General features: G+C 42.9%; 1 protein-coding gene across 1 annotated transcript in view; it reads left to right on the top strand.

Moving 5' to 3' along the window:
* KIF15 (kinesin family member 15) overlaps nt 1-16,918 on the top strand; it is a 70,744-nt gene that overhangs the window by 27,490 nt on the left and 26,336 nt on the right. The window contains 9 exon segments of the mRNA XM_047696147.1: nt 998-1,123; nt 1,290-1,412; nt 4,307-4,430; nt 6,738-6,814; nt 7,049-7,258; nt 8,174-8,246; nt 8,249-8,350; nt 10,669-10,810; nt 12,504-12,645. Of these exon segments, the coding sequence (XP_047552103.1) occupies nt 998-1,123; nt 1,290-1,412; nt 4,307-4,430; nt 6,738-6,814; nt 7,049-7,258; nt 8,174-8,246; nt 8,249-8,350; nt 10,669-10,810; nt 12,504-12,645 (1,119 nt within the window).

Genomic DNA, 16,918 nt, shown 5'->3' with positions numbered 1-16,918 from the left:
TACTGCGATCCTTTCCGTTTTGGAGAAATGGGAGTGAAATTGTCCAGGGGCTCACAGCTAGGAGTAGATCGGAATTCAAGCAGAAGTAGCCCAGCTCACCGACAGTGCTGTCAACACCTTTCTGATTTACTAACTGCTAAAACAGCTGCACTTGAACTCCATGCATCTTGCTTGAGAATACGCACATTCTCTCTTCTGTACTCCTACCACTGCAGACCCAGTTATTGAAGTATGATAACTACAATAAAAATCCAGTGTAGCATATTCAACCCCAACATTTTGCCCTCCCCAAACCAGTTTTTTTTTTTTTTAAAGATTTTATTTATTTGACAGAGATCACAAGTAGAGAGAGAGGGGGGCGGGTAGCAGGCTCCCTGCTGAGCAGAGAGCCCGATGCAGGGCTTGATCCCAGGACCCTGGGATCATGACCTGAGCTGAAGGCAGAGGCTTTAACCCACTGAGCCACCCAGGCGTCCCCCAAACCACTTTTTAAAAGGGTCTTATTACACTTTACAGAATTAAACTGAATAATCTCTTCTGATAAGTTCATCAGTGACTTTGTGGGATGTGGAGTGGGTTATTATCACACTATTTTAATGTAGCAAACATTTTAACATAAAAGGATTGAAAAATATGCCTATTAATGCACTACTGACGCCTTTTTTCTCTGTTCTTTCCCAGCTTTTATCCCTCCCTATAGGTCAATTTAAAACTCTTAGAATCATGAGGTGGCTTTTTTTTTTCTTTACATAATTTCTGTGTTTGTCTTTGAATACGAAAATTGCAGAGTGGGTCAAATAGGAAAAGGTTAGGGAATAGTTGAGGACATCTGGTGGAAAGTCAGTTATCCTTAGTGATATTGTCCGTGACCGAAAAAAAAAAAAGGTAATATTGTCCATGACTTGATGTTCCATTCAAAATTCACTGCTAGGCATATTTTAATTCAAAACACTAAAATGAAACCAGTGCATCTCGATTTTTATTCTTTTCCCCTTAGGAGGCAGGTAACATCAACCGGTCATTAAGCTGCCTGGGCCAAGTGATCACTGCGCTCGTCGACGTAGGTAATGGAAAACAGAGGCACGTTTGCTACAGAGACTCCAAACTGACCTTCTTACTTCGGGTAAAGTAGACCATTGGCTTCCTGGGCCCTTTTTTGGGTTGTGCTCACTGTGGTTGACAGTCGTGTGCTCTCTCAGCCTTAGTGGTAAGAATATCCATTTTCTTTGCTTAACAAAGTTCTGATGGTTTCTTCCCTGAAAATGTGTACCATTCATATCATTAAACAGGATTCCCTTGGAGGCAATGCCAAAACAGCCATAATCGCAAATGTTCATCCTGGATCCAGGTGTTTTGGGGAAACCCTGTCAACACTTAATTTTGCTCAGAGAGCCAAGCTGATTAAAAATAAGGTAAAAATACTGAGTATAATTAAGTAAATTAGAGAAATACTTAAGCTTGTAATTGCCCTAATATAAACACTAACTTCTATTTATTTCTCTTTGAAAGCTTAATTCTAAGCAAGATTTGCTTCATCTTTCCTAGCTTTCTGTATTGCTCAGGGAATTTGAGATCTAGATTAGGTCTTATCGTTGGTATGGTTTGGCTTGATTTTTTTCTTTTTTTTTTTTTTTTAAAGATTTTATTTATTTATTTGTCATAGAGAGAGAAGCGAGAGTGAGCACAGGCAGACAGAGTGGCAGGCAGAGGCAGAGGGAGAAGCAGGCTCCCTTTCCCTGACAAGCAAGGAGCCCGATGTGGGACTCGATCCCAGGACACTGGGATCACGACCTGAGCCAAAGGCAGCCGCTTAACCAACTGAGCCACCCAGGCGTCCCTGGCTTGATTTTTCTTAAAGGAAGACAGAGTTTTTCCTTTCTAACTGGGTTGGAGACTAAATTTATTTACCCAAACCATTGCTCACAGAGGGGTGGGTAAGGTGTGTGTGTGTGTGTGTCAGTGTGTGCTGGGGCTTCACTATGAAGACAGTTTGATGTTGACAAGCTTTGCCTTTTATGTTGTTTGTACCTGCAAGGATTCCCCATTTTTCTTTCTTTTTTTTTTTTTTTTAAAGATTTTTATTTCGTTGACAGACAGAGATCACAAGTAGGCAGAGAGGCAGGCAGAGAGAGGGGGTGGGGGAAGCAGGCTCCCTGCTGAGCAGAGAGCTGATGCGGGGCTTGATCCCAGGACCCTGAGATCATGACCTGAGCTGAAGGCAGAGGCTTTAACCCAAGGAGCCACCCAGGCGCCCCTCCCCATTTTTCTTGTATATAAGAAGCTTCCTTGATATTTGTGTACACCAGTGGTCAAAGAAGCTTTTCTGCAAAGGTAAATATTTTAGGCTTCTTGGATAGCATCTGTCCCAGCTACTCAGCTCTGCCTTGGTGATGAGAAAGCAGCTGTCAGCAGTACGCAAACATAAGGCATGGCTGTGTTCTACTGCAGCTCTACTTACAAAAACAGATGGCAGACGTATTTGGCCCATGAGCAAGCAGCTCTTTAACAGCCGCTGGAGCAGGGGTCCCCCACTTCTTTTGGAAAGGCTGGAGGCCCCTTTGGTTCTAGACAAAAGAATCACAGTGCCATGAATTGGCAGATTAATTTCCTCTTTCTTTCAAAGGAGTAGTTGGTCATTTCTGTCCCCCAAGTAGACTCCGTGATCATCCTAGCGTGTAAAAGTAAAGAGGTCCACGTTGCCTCTTCTCCTGGATAAGTCAGAAGAGTATAGATCTAGTTGTTGATTTATTTTATTGGATTATGACTCTGTAGTGGGGTATTCATAATATGAGGAGGAAAAATCACTAGGGCTTCCTGACCCTGTCTCTTGGGGCTTACTAAGAGTTTTTGGAGAGTGGAGAACAGCAGGGATAATTAGGATTATGATGTCACTGATGGGCCAGTGATGTCAGAATGTACAGGGAGTGCCTTAAAATGAGACTGGCGGTAAGCATCAGAAGCAACTAGAAATGGCTGCTGAATACATCAAACGGTAAAACCAGGAGGAGCCTGAGTACTAATTATTAGCAATGGTAAGTCCTATTCTGCAGCCTGCTGGTGGGAAGTGACTAGGATATCTGGGACTCATTTAAGGATGTGCTGTTTAGATTTTTCCCAGTGGGCAGACCTGGCTTAAGACAAGAACACGGGGACCTCGGGACTGTGTCAGAAAGTTTTCCTCCCTTTTTAGGATATTGGGTATTTCACAGCTGGGTCCCTTTGAGCTGATGGGTAGTTAAACTGTTAGCTCTTATTATCACCCTGTAGGTTTTATGGGCCTTTTTGAACCTCTTAGAAGTTGTCTTAACGAGGGGTGCCTGGGTGGCTCAGTTGGTTAAGTATTTACCTTCAGCTCAGGTGGTGATCCCAGGGTCCTGGGATTGAGTCCCGCATCTCCTTCTACCTGCAGCTCCCCCTGCTGGTACACTCACGTGTGCATGCTCACTGGCTTTCTCTCAAATAAATAAAATCTTTAATAAAAAAAAAAGTTATGGGGCACGTGGGTGGCTCAGTGGGTTAAGCCTCTGCCTTTGGCTCAGGCCATGATCTCAGGGTCCTGGGATTGAGCCCCGCATCAGGCTCTACTTAGCCGGGAGGCTGCTTCCCCCGGTCTCTCTGCCTGCCTCTCTACCTACTTGTGATCTCTGTCAAATATATAAATAAAATCTTAAAAAAAAAGTTATCTTAAAGAAGTCATTCCTTTAAGATAATTTTTTCAAGAAACATTTCTTTAAAATAACATTTAGTGTAGTAATAAAACAGAAATAGAGCTGTCCACCAACTCCTCTCTTCAGGAGGGCTATTAGGAAATACAGGGGTGGATTCTTTTGGAGAAGGGGGTTTCTGCTAAGCTGATGGAGCTCAGGCCAGCTCTGCTGTTCATCGTCCCCTTAGAGTGGGCCAAGACAGAGGGGAGGGGATGCTTCTTCCAGAGGGGAAGAGCTGTTTGCTCTTCTCCATGGGATTGGGGCTGTCCCAAGAAGAAGGCAGTGTTAGGTGCACACACCCAGATCCCTGGGTGGCCCAGCCCAAGAGGGTGGACCCCTAAGTGGGAGCATCCAGGAGGGGTGGTGAGGGGGGAGAGCCCGTGGCTGTAGGTATGAGGCAAAGGGAAGGGAGGCTTCCTCCCCTCTCTAGCACACTGTGATTCTAGGGGCCTTGCGACCATTTGTGGGATGGGAGTGCGGTTTAGTTTGGTGTTTGTCACTCTAGATCCTATACCAAATAGATCCTATAACAAATAGAAACACAAGATTGTGTGACTCAAGAGTATTCTTTTAATGCTTTTTAAAAAATTCCTGAACAGGCAGTGGTAAATGAAGACACCCAAGGAAATGTGAGCCAGCTCCAGGCTGAGGTAAAGAGGCTCAAAGATCAGCTGGCCCAGTTTACTTCAGGGCAGCTACTACCGGAAGGCTTTCTGAACAAAGGTGAGACGAACACAGCGTCCTTCATCCTGAGGAAGACTACCTGCGGATATTAGTTTGAGAACCCTCTGATGACAGGCACAGGACAGTAAAGCTATCCCCATTTTTGAACAAGTGTATTTGTTTTACCCACGTGGGAACACGGTACAGGTGTCTCTCAGGGATTCTGCAGGTTCGGTGCCAGACCGTCGCGGTAAAGCCAATACTCCAGTAAAGCCAATCAGTAAATAAAATTTAGGTTTGCACCTACTGTAGTATATTGTGTGCGGTAGCGTTGTGTCTAAAAACACAATGTACATACATAATTTAAAAATACTCAGTTGCTGAAAAATGGTAGCCACCATCTGAGCCTTCAGCAGCTGTAACCTCTGCTGCCGGAGGGTTATTTGCTTGCCCGATGACGGCTGCTGACTGATCAGGCCGGTGGCCGCTGCAGGCTGGGGTGGCTGTAGCAATTTCTTAAAATAAGACAACAGTGAAGTTTGCTGCATCGATTGCCCCCTTCTTTCGCGAATGATTCCTCTGTAGCATGAAATGCTGTTTGATAGCACGTTACCCACCACAGGACTTCTCTCGGAATGGGAGTCGGTCCTCTCAAGCCCTGCTGCCCTGTCAGCTCAGTTCATGTGACGCCCTAAACCCTTTGTGGTCACCTCAGCAGTCTTCACAGCACTTGTCTTCCACACGAGTAGATTCTAGCTCAGGAAACCTTATGTTCCTTGTCCCATTAGAAGCAACTCCTCATCCGTTCATGTTTTATCAGGAGCTTGGAGCAATTCAGTCCCATCATCAGGCTCCACTTGTGGTTCTAGTTCTGGGGCTGTTTTCCCCACATCTGTGGTTATTCCCTCCACTGAAAACTCGAATCCCTCAAAGTCCTCCACGAGGGCTGGAATCCACTTCTCCCAAACTCCATGTTGACATTTTGACCTCTTCCTCTGAATCACGATTACTCTTAATGGCATCTAGGATGGCGAATCGTTTCCAGATTTTCAGTTGACTTTGCCCAGATCCAGTAGAGGAACATCAACACTTGACGCTTTGCATTGTACGTTGACATTAGGAGATGGCTTCTTTCCTTGAACCTCATGAGCCAACCTCCGCTGGCTTCAGACTTTCCTTCTGCAGCTTCCTTACTTCTCTGAGCCTTCACAGAATTGAAGAGAGTCAGGGCTTTGCTCTGGACTAGGCTTTGGCTTAAGGGAATGTTGTGGCTGGTGTGATCTTCTATCCAGACCACTAAAAGTTCTCCCTAAGAGCAATAAGGCTGTTTTGCTTTCTTATCATTCATGGATTCGCTTAAGTAGCACTTTCCACTTCCTTCCAGAACTTTTCCTTCACATTCGCAGCCTGGCTAGCTGTTTGGAGCAAGAGGCCTTGCTTTCAGCCTGTCTTGACTTTCAGCGTGCCTTCCTCACTAAGCTTAATCATTTCTAGCTTTAGGTTTACAGTGAGACATGTGCGACTGTTTTGTTTTTTTTTTCACTTGGACACTTGGAGGCTATCGTAGGGTTATTGAAGGGCCTAATTTCCATATTGTTGTGTCTCAGAATAGGGAGGCCTAGGAGAGGGAGAGAGATGGGAAGAGCCAGGCAGTCAGGCCATTCAGAAAACACATTTATTGATTAAGTTTGCCATCTGATATGGGCATGGTTTGTGGTGACCAAAGTAATTACAGTGGTAACATCAAAGATCACTGATCCCAGACAGATAACTGTAACAAATATAATAACAATACTGAAAAATGTTGAAATGTTGCAAGAATTACCAGAATGCGACATAGAGACGCAAAGTGAGCAAATGCTATTGGAAAAATGGTACCAGTGGACTTGCTCGATGCAGGGTTGCCTCAAACTCTCCACTGGTAAAGAATGCAGTATCTGCAAAGCATGATACAGCAAAACACAGTAAAACTAGAGATGCCTGTACTTTGTAATCCGATAACAGATACCATATGTCCATGATATCCCCATATCTGTGGATGTGATGGGAAGGAGGAGTAGAAATAATCTTGAATAATTCATTCCTCACAGGTGCTAAAAAAGATACTAATTTCATTTAGATCCACTTCCAGTATTTAGTCATCTGTAACATGTGTGTTTACTAAACAGGATGAAAGAACTTATTTTTCTTCAAAGAATTGCTAATATGTAGATAGGACTGATTTGAAATCTGTGATCTGGGTACGACAGTCTGGTTCTTTTAGATTGAGAACAGTCAGAGACTGTTCTAGCTCAATACTTGGTCCTAAAATTTGAGAGATAAACATTTTTTTCCATTTTCTTTTCTTTCTTACTGGATCAATTACAGACAAAGATCAGACTAATTACATGAAGTACTTTCAAGAGGCGATGTTGTTCTTTAAGAAATCTGAACAGGAAAAGAAGGTAGGAAACCGAGTCAGTATGAAGGGCATTCCGGATATTTTAGGCTTTTGCTCCATGGCACCTTTCTGAGTGAAATAAAGGGCACAAGTAAATAAAGAAAATGAAGAAAAACTGTGGAAAATTTAATTTTGCCCTTGGGATTAAGTGTCAAGTTAGTGTTTATTGCTTGGTTTGTGGAAATTCAGGGAGGCTAAATTCCTTTTCATGCTTAACCAAATTATGAATTTCTTTAAGTCTCTGGTAGAGAAAGTTACCCAGTTAGAAGACCTCACCCTCAAAAAAGAAAAATTTATTCAATCTAATAAAATGATTGTGAAATTCCGAGAGGATCAAATAATGCGCCTGGAGAAGCTCCTCAAGGAATCCCGGGGAAGTTTTCTGCCCGCGGAGCAGGATCGCTTATTGTCGGAATTAAGGGATGAAATCCAAACTCTGCGGGAACAAGTGAGTGTATGACATTTGTGGTGTTTCTAAAAAGAAGGGAGGTTCGGGGCAAATATAAGTTTGCCACAAAATTCATGTGAGTTAATACAACGGAAAAGTGTTTTTGAATGAATTTAGCTGACTTGTATGATTGCACAACTTCTTCCCCCCATTTTCCATGATGGTAAAATTAAGAGGGAGGGGAGGAACTCTGAGATGCTGCATTAGCGTCCCACCCAGCAGGCAAGTGTCCCTTGTCTCTTGTCCCGGTGCGCAGTTGTGGTTGTCTGAATCAGCGGTCTCTTTACATTGGGGTCCTTCCAACTTCTTCCCCACACCCCTTGGAGCCCTTCCAACTTCTTGATGCTGGTTTTCCTTTTCCCTGGGGAGCATGGGTAGTTGATACAGGCACATCATTAGGAAAAAAAAAAATCAAATCTGTTTCTGGCTTTTGTACTTTTCTGAGGCTTTTTAATGCATATTCAAACTAATATGGATATTTTTACTTTTATAATCATTTTCAACACAAAAGGCAACTTTGCATACATACTTTTCTGCTGTCTCTTTCACTTAATATATTTTGGAGGAGGTGGCATCCTGGTTGATAGAGCGTATCCTCCTTCGCTACAGTGTGTTAATGTCAACAGCCCCCGTTGCATGAAGAGTTGGACATAGTGTACACCCTTGCACGTTTCTCCCTATGAGCCCACACCTGGGTGAAAATTTCAAGGCACAGGCCTAGACACGGAATAATGGCGTCGTAGGCTACGCACATGCTCGGTGTGGTCACAAATGCCAGGTTGCTGTCCGCAGCCCTTGCAGCCAACCACTGCCCGCAGAGCGTGCAGCGTTCCTAATGTTTCCAAATGGCTTGGCGGCAAGACTGGTTATTGAGGAAATGTCTGTCTGTCTGTCTGTAATTGTTCTATGTCACAGATAGAACACCATCCCAGAGTTGCAAAATATGCTATGGAAAACCATTCCCTCAGGGAGGAGAACAGAAGATTGAGATTTTAGAGCCTGTGAAAAGAGCCCAAGAAATGGATGCCCAGACCATTGCTGTACTAGAAAAAGCTTTCTCTGAACTATCTGGCACAGAGAAAAAGGACAAGGGTAAGAAATGATTGTTGTCTGCATGTCTTCTAGGGACATGGTGAGCGGGGAGCTGTTGAAAAGGCATTTTATTGTCTCACCGGTAGGGTCTTCCTTTTGGCCTCAAGACCTAGTATGCTAATTTCTTTCTTTCTTGTTTTTTCTTTAAGATTTTATTTATTCATTTGACAGAAAGAGAGAGCACAAGCAGGGGGGGCAGCAGAGGGAGATGGAGAAGCAGGCTTCCTGCTGAGCAGGGAGCTGGATGCAGAGCTAGATCCCCAGACCCTGGGATTATGACCTGAACTGAAGGCAGGCGCTTAACCAACTGAGTCACTCAGGCCCCCCCGCCCCGAGTGTGCTAATTTCTTATATACATACTTAGGCTTTTTTTTTTTTTTAAGATTTTATTTATTTATTTGACAGAGAGAGATCACAAGTAGACAGAGAGGCAGGCAGAGAGACGGAGGGAAGCAGGCTCCCTGCTGAGCAGAGAGCCCGATGTGGGACTCGATCCCAGGACCCTGAGATCATGACCTGAGCCGAAGGCAGCGGCTTAAACCACTGAGCCACCCAGGCGCCCTTTTTTTTTTTTTTCATACTTAGGCTTTTATGTTACCAAAAGGCGTTTTCCAAACTCTTTTCTCATAAATCTCGTCGTATTGAGTTACGCAGGCTAAGAGACATATCAACGAAATACTTGTTATGGTTCTTTTTGGTTGCTAAAAGTTTGATTAAGATATTTCTCTTAATTTTTATTAAATGAATTTTTTCCTGCTTTAACTATCTGAAATGAAAAGTGTTTAACTAATGAAGACCAGTGAGTGGCAAGTGGACAATGTTTACCTGTGTGGCTAAGGTGTGAGAGGCATCTGTAGGTCAGACTCCTGATCCCAGCTCGGTGCTTGTGTCCTGAGGTGGTGGGTACGGGCCAGACCCTGTTAGTTCTACACTGGCCAGCATGCACTGTTAGTTCTACATTATTTCTGTCTGCTTCTACGTGTGAAAAGTGGTTTCGTTGGCATCAAATCTCACTTACACATCAGGCAGCTACTGGTGTTAATGCCCTGGGACTTGGCAACAAAGTCTGTGTTTGCCCCATTCTCAGAGTGAATATTTTCGTGGGCTTTCATCAGATTCCATCTCAGCCTTTGTCATTTCAGATCAAAATGGAGAACACCGCAAACTCATTCTGCAATTGCAACAAAGCCTGTTTGTGTCCATTTAAAATTTTTCATTTTTCAAGTCTTCTTCCACTCTGTTATGACTCAATAAAAGAATAAGATTTGGTTGTGAAGAGACTGATTTTAGATGCAAAGTTAAGATCAGGTTTTGCGTATTATTTCAGCTATTTTTCCCTACAGTAGTCTGTATTTTGTTGGCCATTTTGACCTCAAATAATTCCTTGATTCACTGCCTTTGAAAGATACTAACAGTCATTTCTTGATCCCATCATCTTTTTTTAAAAATTAATTTATTTTTAAAATTTTATTTCAATTCAATTAACTAACACATAATATATTATTAGTTTCAGAGGTGGAGTTCAGTGATTCATCAGTTGCATGTAACATCCAGAACCCACCATCTTTTTCTTTTTTTTCTTTTTTTTAAAGATTTTATTTATTTATTTGACAGAGATCACAAGTAGGCAGAGAGAGAGGAGGAAGCAGGCTCCCCGCTGAGCAGAGAGCGCGATGCAGGGCTCAATCCCAGAACCCTGGGATCATGACCTGAGCCGAAGGCAGAGGCTTTAACCCACTGAGCCACCTAGGCGCCCCAGAACCGACCATCTTCTAAACAAAGATCATTCTCTAAACAACTTTACACGATGTTTTCCCACAGTGGAACTCGTCAGAACTCTCTTCAACATATCCATCTGGTCCTAAGCAATCCCTGAAAATATTTCCTACCAGTTAGATGACCCCAAGCTCTTTCAACGTGTAGCCTTTGCTCTTTGGTTCCTTTCCTGAGTAATTTATTGACTGTTCACTTTATCCATTAGCACGAATTTCTGCAGTACTGGCCTGCTGACGTCTCACCGGCCTGATGCGTGCTGTACTTCATGGTTTGCACTTTCTCCTGATGGCAAAGGTCTTGCCTTTAATATACCCCTACATCCTGGGGCTTCTCAGCTTCTCAGAAACAACTTCCAGCACTCTTTGACACACTGCATTGTGTCTGGTCTCCAGCTGAGTTATAGGCTCTTGTTTTTTGGGGTCCACTTTCCAATCCATCTCTCATTTTCCCTTCTTTGCTTCAAAATTAATACCCGGCAGAGAACTTAGAAAACAGGTTCTGTTCTTTCTCTTTCAAAGACCAAGTTGTTTCCTTATTACCAGGTCAACAAGGATTTTCTCCTAAAGCTCCAAAGGAGCCATGTTCATTAGTGAACACCGAGAAGCTGAAAGCACAACTCTTGCAAATTCAGACAGAGCTGAATAATTCAAAGCAAGAATATGAAGAATACAAAGAACTAACGAGGTAAAGTATAAATCCACATTCACGTTTACCTGTCTCAGTATTTTTTTTTTTTTTTAAGATTTTATTTATTTATTTGACAGAGAGAGATCACAAGTAGACGGAGAGGCAGGCAGAGAGAGAGAGAGAGGGAAGCAGGCTTCCTGCTGAGCAGAGAGCCCGATGTGGGACTCGATCCCAGGACCCTGAGATCATGACCTGAGCCGAAGGCAGCGGCTTAACCCACTGAGCCACCCAGGCGCCCTGTCTCAGTATTTTTGAGTGTGGATTTGTTTTAGCGTTTAACGCTGACTGTTTATTTATTTATTTTTAAAGGTTTTATTTATTTATTGACAGAGACACAGTGAGAGAAGGAACACAAGCAAGGGAGTGGGAGAGGGAGAAGCAGGCTTCCTGCAGAGCAGGGACCCCAATGCGGGGCTCGATCCCAGGACTCTGGGATCTTGACCCGAGCCAAAGGCAGATGCTAAACGACTGAGCCACCGAGGTTCCCCTAACAGTGACCATTTGATTTAGCATTTTACGTTAAATATTCAGCAACTACCTTGTCTTGACATGAAGAAAAAGCTCCTTAATATATTTAATGAACTAGATGATACAGATGTTTTCTTTTTTTTTGAGTCCTTTCTTTTTAAAGATTTTATTTATTTTTTTGACAGACAGAGATCATAAGTAGGCAGAGAGGCAGGCAGGGAGTGGGGGGAAGCAGGCTCCCTGCTGAGCAGAGCCCGATGCAGGGCTCGATGCCAGGACCCTGAGATCATGACCTGAGCCGAAGGCAGAGGCTTAACCCACTGAGCCACCCAGACGCCCTGATACAGATGTTTTCATGAATACACCTGTATCTGTTTACCAAATTTAAATCAATGTTATGAATTAAATCAGAATTTTTAGAAATTATAGGTTTGTTAATATTCTTAATGTTCCTTGTGTTAAAAAAAACAAAGCCACATTTATAGTATAAGTAAGATTATGCTATCCTAAAATAGAAAGAAGTGTTTATTTTATTTTTTACATTTTTTTAAAGATTTATTTATTTTAGAGACAGAGCACACATTGGGGGTAAAGGGCACAGGAAGAGAGAGAATCCTAAGCTGGGAGCATGAGCATGGAGCCCAGTTCAGGGCTCGATCTCACGACTGTGTTCATGACCTGAGCTGAAAGCAAGAGTCGACACTTACTTGACTGAGACACCCAAGGCACCCCAGAAAGTGTTTATTTTAAAAATAACATGCCGGGGTGCCTGGGTGGCTCAGTGGGTTAAAGCCTCTGCCTTCGGCTCAGGTCATGATCCCAGGGTCTTGGGATCAAACCCCATATCGGGCTCTCTGCTCCCCAGGGAGCCTGCTTCTCCCTCCCCCTCTGCCTGCCTCTCTGCCTACTTGTGATCTCTGTCTGTCAAATAAATATAAAAAATCTTAAAAAAAAATTAAAATAACATGCCATGTGTGGTATCATCACAGACTATTAGTGCTTTTGAATTGGAGGTCTACCATTTATTAGTCAAATACTTTATACTGTAGTTAATTCTCATAGCCAAATATTACCCAAATGGAAATTGAGGGTAATAATCTGAGAATATCTCAGATTTAGAGGGATAAATATTAAGTTATGTGAGAGTATAAAGTGTAAAGTACTCTACAAGTGTATGACATTACTTATTACCTGAAATACTCAATTTTTAAATATCCCTTAGGAAAAAGCAGCTAGAATTGGAATCAGAGCTTCAGTCTTTGCAAAAAGCAAATCTTAATCTTGAAAACCTTTTGGAAGCAACAAAAGCCTACAAGCGACAAGAAGTTTCTCAGCTGAATAAAATTCATGCTGAAACGCTTAAGGTAGGTGGTCTGAAGCAATTCTTTTTTAAAATTTTTATTTATTGATTTTAAATATTTTATTTATTGATTTGATAGAGATCACAAGTAGGCAGGGCAGTAGGCAGAGGGAGAGGGGGAAGCAGGCTCCCTGCTGAGCAGAGAGCCGGACGTGGGGCTCGATCCCAGGACCCTCAGATCATGACCTGAGCCGAAAGCAGAGGCTTTAACCCACTGAGTCATCCAGGCGCCCTGAAGCAATTCTTCAATACTAAGTTTGATGTCATTTTGTTAATAATGGAGAGCCTCTGCACAGGTGATCCCCAGATACGCTAGAATTCCTTGTAGGCAGCGCCCCCAGGTTGACTCTCCTAGTGTTCTAATATCTGCCTCCACTGGCCTCCAGTGGCGGGGTGGGGTGGGAAAGAATGCAGCATGGGGAGTCAGACCTGGGTGTGGATTTTAATCTGTCACTAACCTTAGGCAGGGTTTCCTGACTTCTGAACCTCCTATTTATGGTCTCCTAATTGGGGATGAGGAGAATGTGATTGCGGGTTTTCTCGAGCGTTGAGTGAGGTAGCGGAGCACCTGGCGGCCGGGGGTCTCGGCAGCTGTTGCTGTAACGTGCCGGGCGCTCCCAGCTTGCGGCGCAAGAACAGAGATCCTAGAGCCAGAGACCTCTAAAGGACCCAGGGTATCAGCAGCCCTCACAGGAGGGTGTGTTTCCCCTAAACAACCATTGCCTTCCTAAAAGAAAAAAAAAAAATGTGTGGACATGTGAGAATGAGGAGAGAAAAGCCAAAGATGAAGGAGGTAGTGATGCTGATGCTGGGGATTGAGCTTTTCTACCCGATTCTCTGAAGGCTGAAAAATCCTGATACAGCTTAAACTTAAAAGTAGATGTTTATCTCTAATGCTTATTTTTTATTTATTTTATTATTTTATTTATTTATTTTTTAAAGATTTTATTTGACAGAGAGAGAAATCACAAGTAGGCAGAGAAGCAGGCGGCGGGGGGGCGGGGGGAAGTAGGCTCCCCGCTGAGCAGAGAGCCCGATGTGGGGCTCTATCCCAGGACCCTGAGATCCTGACCTGAGCTGAAGGCAGAGGCTCAACCCACTGAGCCACCCAGGCGTCCCTCTAATGCTTACTGTTCAGAAGTGATATTTTTGGTGTCACTTTTTAGGAGACTGCTTTTAAAAGAAACTTTATTCATCCGTTTGAATAGGCAATTCACTTGGCCCGAATTTTTAAAGGTACAAAGAATATACAGTGACACGTTCCTCTCTGTCTACTGTCCCTCCTGCCAACCAGCCAAGCCCCTTTTTGGAGGCAGTCACTGTCAGCAAGTCTTTCTGGGTTTTATTTTCCATCTTTTAATTTTTTTCTTTTTTTTTCTTTTTAACTGAAGTACAGTCGGCACACGATATTATTTTAGTTTCGGGTGTGCAGCATAATGATTCGACGATTCACTACATTGTGCGGTGCTCCCCAGGGTTGCAGACACCATCGCTCACCGCAGAGTCATCACAGTATTGTTGACTCTCACCCCTATGCTGAGCATTACCTCCCTGTGGCTTATTTATTTTATAACTGGGAGTTCATACCTCTTAATCCCCTTCGCCCCTCTCGCCCATCCTCCCCAGCCCTCTTCCTTCTGGCAACCACCAGTTCTCTGTATTGATGAATCTGTTTCTGGTTTGTTTTGTTCTTCAGATTGTACATAGAAGTGAAATCAGAGAGCATTTGTCTTTTTCTATCTGACTTACCTCACCTAACACACTACCCTCTAGATCCATCCATGTTGTCACCGATGGCAAGACCTCATTCTTTTTTATGGCAGAGTAATATTCCAACATGTGTGTATGTGGGGGTGTGTCTATATACACATACACACACGTGTGTAAATGTGGCACATCTTTATGCGTTCATTTGTTGATGGACGCTTGAGTTGCTTACATATCTTGGCTATTATAAATAATGCTACAAAAAACATAGGGCTGCATGTATCTTTTCAAATTAGTGTTTCCAGTTTCTTTGGGTAAATACCTAGTAGTAGAATTTTGCTGGGCCGTATTATACTTCTATTTTAATTTTTTGAGGAACCTTTGTACTGTTTTCACAGTGGCTGTGCCATTTACTTTCCTGCCAGTATTGCTCTGGGGTTTCCTTTTCTCCACATCCTTGCCCACATTCATTGTCTCTTGTCTTTTTGATACCATTCTAGCAGGAATGAGGGCATATCTCATTGTAGTTTTGATTTGCATTTCCCCAATGATGAGTGATGTTGAGCATTTTTTCACGTGTCTGTTGGCCATCTGGATGTTTTCTTTAGCAAAATGTCTGTTCAGGTCCTCTGCCCATTTTTTATTGGATTATTTGGGGGTTTTTTGGTGTTGCATTGTAAGAATTCTTTAAATATTTTAGATATTAAAGTCTTACTGGATGTATCATTTGCAGGTATCTTCCCCTATTCAGTAGGTTTCCTTTTTATTTTGTTTATTTATCATTTCCTTTGCTGTGCAGAAACCTTTTACTTTGGTGTAGTCCCACTTGTTTATACCTTTTTTCTTATTTTACATGGTGGTAGCATATTATACAAAACATTCTACACCTGGGTTTTTCTGTTTTTGTCTTTTGTCTTTCTGAGTTTGTCCCATGACTACAGAGGGAAAAAAAAGAACTTTCCCTCCCTTTTTTTTTTCTTCTTTTTCGTTTTCTGACAGCTGCACAGGAATCTGTTGTATGGATGTATTACCATTTATTTAAACTGGAAAATGCAATTTTTTAAAATAAAAGTAGAATTTTTTTCTTTTCTCTCTAAAAATGATGACCTTTTAAAAATCTGTGTAGGAAATTATTTTAAATTAACTGTGGAACATGGCCAAATGTTTTCTCATCCTGTGTCTGTAACCCCTTAGCACAGTGGAATTGGAGAGCTTGAAGTGTGCGTGGCAGGCTGGTCCTGCTGCTTCCACTTATAGGTCAGCAAATAAGGCCGAAGTGATTAAAAATTTTACCAAGAGCAGCATAGCAGTTCAGAGCTTTTGTTGATGCTCATTCTCAGTTACATGAGAGTACTTTATGAATACATTTTTCTTGTTTAAAAGAGATATACATACATATGTAAGTTTCAGTTCAAGGTCATTTTGAGCACTGCTGCCGATCTGGTTCTAATGTAGTCCTTCACGCCCCATCTGTGAGGGGTAATTTGTTCTCAGTTTGGGAATATTTTTACTTAGCAGTTTTTTTTTTTTAATTTTAAGATTTTATTTATTTGTCAGCGAGAGAGAGAGAGAGAGAGAGAGAGCGAGCACAAGTGGGGGGGGGCAGCAGGCAGAGGGAGGAGCAGTAAAAGGGAGGAGCCGGCTCCTTGCTGAGCAAGGAACCCGATGCGGGATTTGATCCCAGGACCCTGGGATTGTGACCTCAGCCAAAGGCAGATGCTTAACTGACTGAAACACCCAGGCATCCTTGCTTGGCAGTTTTGTACAGTATATATGTAGGGACTGGGAAAATATGGAGAGTTACTTCATAGATTTTTAGCTGAGCTTTTTTTTTTTTTTTCTTTAAAGATTTTATCCATTTATCTGACAGAGATCACAAGTAGGCAGAGAGGCAGGCAGAGAGAGAGAGAGAGAGGAGGAAGCAGGCTCCCTGACATGCAGAGAGCCCAATGTGGGGCTCAATCCAGGACCCTGAGATCACGACCTGAGCCGAAAGCAGAGGCTTTAACCCACTGAGCCACCCAGGCGCCCCTGAGCTTTTGTTTTTAAACGTAAATGGAATCATCCTACATATGTTACTCTGTAGTGGGCTTTTGTTAACTCTGGGATATGCCTTGGGTCTTCCCATATTACATAGTACATAGAACTCTACCTCATTTTAAATCTAGGCTTCCATGTTTTGGACAACCCCTGGCTCGTATAGGTGGTTGCTAGTGTGAATGTTTTTTGGGGAGAGTCTGTGAAGGCGTGGTCATCTTCTGATGTCTCAGCACTGGGGTCCTGTCCGCCAGGTGTCTGCGCTATGTTCTCTCCCAGGAGGTGTGGGAGCACTCACTGCCCAGTGCCAGCCCCAGCCCCCGGAACTGGTATTGTCTCCCTCTTTAATGTATGACAGTATGATGGATGGAAATGGTATCTTCTGAAGATTTTAATTCTCATTTCCTTTCTTTCTGATAAGGTCACACATCTATGATCACTGTCCATTTGTGTATATCTTTTTCTATGAGAAAAAAAAAGAGTTCGTTTTCTTACTGGTTGTTTTGTCTTCTGACTGTAGTTTTTAACATGTT

Source organism: Lutra lutra, chromosome 1, assembly GCF_902655055.1.
Source record: "Lutra lutra chromosome 1, mLutLut1.2, whole genome shotgun sequence".
Taxonomy (NCBI): Eukaryota; Metazoa; Chordata; class Mammalia; order Carnivora; family Mustelidae; genus Lutra; species Lutra lutra.
Note: the sequence above shows the minus strand (reverse complement) of the source record. Positions and strands in the feature narration are given on the sequence as shown.